This window comes from Rhagoletis pomonella, unplaced genomic scaffold (genome assembly GCF_013731165.1).
Source record: "Rhagoletis pomonella isolate Grant_MI unplaced genomic scaffold, Rhpom_1.0 Rhpom_scaffold_00006, whole genome shotgun sequence".
NCBI classification, from domain to species: Eukaryota; Metazoa; Arthropoda; class Insecta; order Diptera; family Tephritidae; genus Rhagoletis; species Rhagoletis pomonella.
Window position 1 is genome coordinate 42,704,524 of NW_023458560.1, and position 6,275 is coordinate 42,710,798.

At 32.8% G+C, this 6,275-nt stretch overlaps 1 protein-coding gene across 1 annotated transcript in view; it reads left to right on the forward strand.

The window, feature by feature from the left end:
* Window positions 1–1,435: 1,435 nt before the first annotated feature.
* Window positions 1,436–6,275, forward strand: part of LOC118740765 (Down syndrome cell adhesion molecule-like protein Dscam2) — a gene marked incomplete at its 5' end in the record, with an annotated part of 209,025 nt that continues 204,185 nt past the window's right edge. Inside the window, 1 exon segment of the mRNA XM_036472430.1 lies at window positions 1,436–1,585. Coding sequence (XP_036328323.1) covers window positions 1,436–1,585 — 150 coding nt within the window.

Here is a 6,275-nt window from a genome sequence, read left to right on the forward strand (position 1 = left end):
GGTGCAATGGGCCAGGTGTTCAGGCGCTTACATAACCATAACCATATCTTTCCATTTTGTATTTAATATTTTTATTTAGTTTACGAGTAAAAATATTTATGCTTGCAGAAAAATTGTATAAAAAGGGGAGATAAATAAAATATAAACATCATTAATCCTAAATTGGGCCTTTTTAACCGAATCATTTTTTATTCTCCATTTGCGAAGTTTTTCGTTCTATAAAATTTAATAAAATAAATTTAAGAAATAAAAAAAACATGTATATGGCTACAAATCATAAACAATTATCCCCTAAATGAAATGACAAAATTCCATGCGCGATTTAAAAAAAAGTGCACTTATCAAATATCAGAAATTATTAAGGAAGCTGAAAAATATATCGCTTGCTTAGAGTGCTAAGTCCAATTTTTCAAATCTCACGGGAGTGAATAAAAACCATTCCAGCTCAATTTCTTCAAGCACTAGTCTGGTAAAATTTTAATACAAGTTTTCGCATACCCTAAGCTGAAACAACTCCAAACGAATCGAATTTCATCATAAAATAAAATAGTTGTTTGGTCTTTTATAAAACAATGAATTTTTAATTGTTTTCGCTTCTTGCATCAATATACAGTTTTTTTTTTTAGAAAAAGCGGACTTAACAACTTTTCGCTCTAAGCTAGCGACATGACAAATTTTCCTAATCTTTTTTGAATATTTTCCAATGAAAATTTTAATTTATTTTTGCAGATTAACAACTATTACCAGTGAAGCTTTTGACCAAAGCAATCTTCATAGATTAGCTGCAAAATCGGCGCAGTGTGAAACTCTAAAAAATACATATATAGCCCACTTAATACCACCAAAAGTGAACAGAAAACTATATTTTTTTTGAGTGCCACAAAAATTGTGTTCAAACTTTCTATAAAAATAATACAATAAACAAAACAAGTAAAAACCCAGTGAAACAAGAACACTGTGCGTTGCATAGTGTACGCCAAGCTACGCTTGCAACAAGCCAAACGGCAGCTGGTGATGAAATACTAAACCCCGACATTCACAGTAATGCCAAGTGAGAAGGGCAAAAGTTAAAAGAAACAAAAAAATTTATTGACAACGAGCAAGTGTTTTGTTCTTTCGGTGAGAAAGTGAGTGCAGCTGGCCGACAGCCAAGTGAAAAAATAAATAAATTATTTATGTATGTATTAAAACCGATAGATACTGGATTAAAATAAGTGAGGGAGAAGAAAAGATTTTATTCCTAAAACTTCGCAATAAACTATTTAGCTTGCATTTTCAATTGAAAATTTAAAGAAAAAAAAAATGCAACAAAGCGCCGCCGGCACACATATGGCCGTTATGGAGCAGAGCGGGAGGAGCAGCAGGCAGCAGAGGAAGCAGCCGCCAATTGTCGCCACAACGGCCACCACCACCACCACCACACCAGCGACAACGGCAACGGCAACGGCAACGGCAAAGCTAAAAATACGCACAAATGCTGCGTCATTGCTGTTGCGTGGCGGGATGCTGTTGTTGTTGTTACTAATGGCTGGCGACAGCGGCAGCGGCTTAACTGGATCACAGACGTTTGTTGCAGCGCTTAAGGGTAAGTTTTTGACAGAACAAAAAAAAAACACACACACACACAAAATAAAGCAAAAAGAAAGGAAAAACAGGAAAGAAATTAGAAAATCACAGAAAACACAGCAAAAAATTTCGAAAAAAATCTGTAGCCAGCAAAATCAAGCAGCCAAAAATAAAAATGAAGCATTAGTTTTTAGCTGCTACTTGCAACATTGCCCAACCAAATGGCAGCCAAGCTTGTTGTGGCACGCACTTTACTTGCCTAAACATCAAATTTTTACAACGCATTTTCCGGTGCGGCTGCGGCTGCGGCCACGGCTGTCTGTGGCTGAGGCAAATTACTAAAATTGTCGCTGAGCGCGTGTACGCACATCACTCTGATGGAAGGTAGGCGTGGCTGTTGCTGCGATGTTGACGCGCTGCTATCTTTCGAAGATAGACAGATTTCATTTGAATGAATTTTGCTTAATTTCTTTCTTCTTTTTAGGTTTTTTTTTTTTTTTTTTTTGGAGTGCTATCAGCAGTCGTCGGGCGCACACAGTTGGCTGCACATTGGATCAGGCCTACAGCCAGACAAACGAATATTTAGATATCTATGTACAGTGGCGGCAGGTGTAATAGACTCGCCTTACTTTGAAGAGTCGCGGCTATATTTATTTAGTTTATTTTATGTTTCATATTTTTTAGAAAAGCCTTGCTAGTTATACAACAAACACCATATAAATTCACTTTTCAAACTTTGTATGAAAATTATAAAAATTCGCCAAATTTTCACCAAAATTTCAAAATTTTTTTCCAGAATTTCACGCATTTTTTCCCATACAAAGTGTGCTTGACAATTTTTTTTTTTATATGGAAGAGAATGCCTAGTAACGTCAACAAAAAAAAATTGTCAAAAATCAACGGTATTTTCCCATCACTTAAAACTCGCACTTTATTGTACTAAAATTGAATGGGCTACAAAACTGCATACTAAAAATGTTTCTAAAAATTCTGAATAAAAGGTTTGAAATTTTGGCGAAAAGTTGTCGAATTTTTATATATTTTATACAAAGTTTGAAAAGTGAATTTATACGGTGTTTGTTGTATAACTAGCCATGCTTTTATGAAAAATATTAAACATAAATTAAACTAAAGAAATATAGCCAAAACTCTTCAAAGTACGACGAGTCTATTATTTCTGCCGCCAGTGTATGTACCTTAATACATATCTATTATTTTTGTCACTGATATTTATAGCTATTTGATATATTTGTTGCCGCACGTTTGTAGACGCAGGCGAGATTTATTATTTATGTACTTTTTGTTTGTTTGCACTCGCCCTCCCCTTCAAAAACCGTCGATGTCAATGGCTCATCATTTGCTGGCTTAACGGCGACTTTTCAGTTCTTCGCTGAGTAGCTGTGTTGTTTATCGCTGCTTTTGTTTTTGTTACAATTATTGTAATATATTTTTTTTTGTTTATAGTAGGTGTTGTTGGCTGAAGCGCTTCGCTTTTGCCACCAGCGAATGCAGCACAATTAGTGTAGTTGAACTTTTGTTAAGCCCTCTCATTTGATTACCAAAAATTTTGGAGTATAAAGTGTGGCCCAAAAAGTTCACTACTTAATTGTTGGTGCTTAACTTGTTGTGTTTTTGTTGTTTAGGTAGGTGGTATTAAGTCATCAGAAATCGGTGCAAGTAATATTTATTCAAGGCATGCGCTTGTGCTTACCTTTATAGCCTGTGATATTTCTTATTTTATTATATTTGACACAATAGGGTGCACCACTATCCATACACAAAAATTGGCACTTTTTTCCATCGGAATTATATCATTTGTTATATTTTAACCCTTCTGTCAAATATTTTGCAAAAATGCAATACCTCCAAAATTAAAATTTTTTTTTTTTTTTTGACAAAAATAGTTTTAATTTTTTTTTTCAAAAACTGGCCTCAGCTTAAACTCTATTAACATCTGAGGTGATTTTTTGGGAATAAAATTTTTAAAAAACTTATTTTTTACATGTGAAAAAATCGATTTTGGAGGTATTTTCAAATCACTCCAGCTCACGCTAACTTAATATTTTTCCAAAATACATACTTAGTTTTTTCGGAAGACTTAAAATATAATGAATTTTCTAATTCCGGTGAAAACCCTGTTCATTTTTTGAGAGGCACCCTAATATGCATACATACGGACAAATAAATCTATGCACGTTGGAACATACTCCTTGGAAGTCTTTATACTTCAAACTATGCAATTTCATCTAGAATCTAGATTCTAGATGCATACATTCATACACACTACATATTTATCTATGTATATATGTAAGTATATCTAAAAATGTATGCATTGACTTAGTTCGTCTCCTTTACATAGATTTCCTTTTATCATACCTCAGGGAGGTGTTAAGTCAAAATGTTAAGTGCTCTGTGTTCACCATGAATCGTTTGTGTAATATTTAGTTGCAAGTAAATTGTAACAACAAGCGTGACATTCTGTGGCAGCCCGAGCAAAGACTCCAGGATTATTAAGCGAACTTTAAAGTGCCACTTTAGATACAAATTTTTGAGGAGGCTACTTCAACTGCAGTGAAATGAGTTTAATCAGCCGGAATTAGTCTTTTGCCCTAGTTTTTCTGGAAGCAGCTTAATATATCAGAATCATAACTTTCGAAAGAAATTGAAAACGTTACTTGCGGCATTAAATGTAGCTTTTTTTTACAAATTTACTGTAGAAAAAAAATTTTCAAATCTTAGTTTCATCGATAATGGTACATGATATTAACTTAGCACTACATACTATACGGCCAACTCGATTTTTTCCGCAAAAGCAAACGCTAAATTTTTTTTCACAAAAAAATTACAAAATAAAAGTTACAATTAATAAAGCAGCCACCTAATAACAAAAATTATGAAATAAATTCTTCTCAACATAGTCTCCTTTTCTGTTGATACATTTACAGATTTCAACGTTGTTCTAAATTATTTTATTTCTTGCATATAATAGGTTTCTCAAGGCTCTCAAAACAGGCATTTGTTTCAGTGATGAAACAAATATTTTACCTCGAACTACTTCTTCTGATTTGGAAAAAAATAAATAGTCAAAGGCGTCTTTGGCGCCGTACATTGTCTTGGTGGAAGAGCATGTCGCGGTGGCCCAGTTGGCGGACAGACTCGCCTTGGCTTTCTTTGGTGAGCTATCGGGACTCTTATCACCGCCTAGTATTTTTACTTTAAAGATTTCATGTAGCTGCTCAATTCAGATGTCTGCCGCCTCAGACACCTGCCATAGTTTTATTATGGGTCTCAGGCATAAAAAGTGCGCTTAAGCTAGATTTTCAGTACAAATTCTTGAACTTAAGCTCACTTCACTGAAATTTAGTGAAATGGACATTTGCAAAGTCCAAGCGAAATCTTTCAACTAATATCGAACGCTCCTCGTAGGGGTTTTGCTTTGCTTTAAACATGCAGAATGGAAAAGTCTAGCAAAATAATTGAAGAAAATTCTTAAAAGAAGTTATTTTCATCTGCTGTAAAATTGGAAAAAATGGACTTTTCACTCTAAGCTAGCGATATGTACATATGTACATACACAACTAGATATGTATTTTATCAAATTATTTTTAACGTAATCTGTGTTTATCTAGAAAAGTTACTTGCTTTGTTGTGCCTTTTGCATTGAAAATTTTGCGTATAATCCGACTTAAAATTTTATATTTATCATTGAGACGAAAAATTAGGCATACTAAATTTTACTATATTCATGTTTTTAGGTACCTCCTTGAGATTTTCACAAAGACCATCCAGTGTTAAAAAATTGTTTGTTGAGTTAAATTATTGTTAAGAAATGTTAATAAAAACCGACTAAAGTTACAAAAGAATGTGTTATTTTCCAATCTCGGAGTCTGGCTACCCTAACTACTTAAAAATAAAAAAATAAATGCTTAAAAAAATATATCTTTTTTAAACAAAATCTAATAAAGAAAATTCAATTAAAAAAAGACAAAAAAGTAAAATAAAAAAAAATTAAATATGATCCTAAAAATTAAATGAAATATAACAAATATATTTTTCTATTTAAATTAGTAGTTAGTTATAGTACATATAAATAAAAATAAAAACGTGTGTCAAGTTAGCACTACACTTTTCGAAATTGGAAAAGCTAACTACGGCATTAATTGTAGTGTTTTTGTTGTAAATTTGTTGTGGAAAGAAAAAATTTGTAGCTCTCGTTTTTTAAGAAAAAATGGTATGTAGTGCTAACTTGACACCATACACCTAGTCGACAGAATTGAGATATTGAAAATGTTATAACGGCATTAATTGTAGCTTTTAGCTTTAAAATTTGTTGTGGAAAGAAAAAATTTGTAGCTCTCGTTTTTTAAGAAAAAATGGTATGTAGTGCTAACTTGACACCTAGCTACAATTTTTTTTTCTTTTCACAACAAATTTACAACAAAAAAGCTACAATTAATGCCGTTGTAACGTTTTCAATATCTCAATTCTGTCGTCAATGGTGCATGGTGTCAAGTTAGCACTACATACTAAATTTTGTTCGAAAAAGGGTCAACTCAATTTTTTCCAGAAAAACGAGAGCTACAAATTTTTTTCTTTCCACAACAAATTTTAAAGCTAAAAGCTACAATTAATGCCGTTATAACATTTTCAATATCTCAATTCTGTCGACTAGGTGTATGGTGTCAAGTTAGCACTACATACCATTTTTT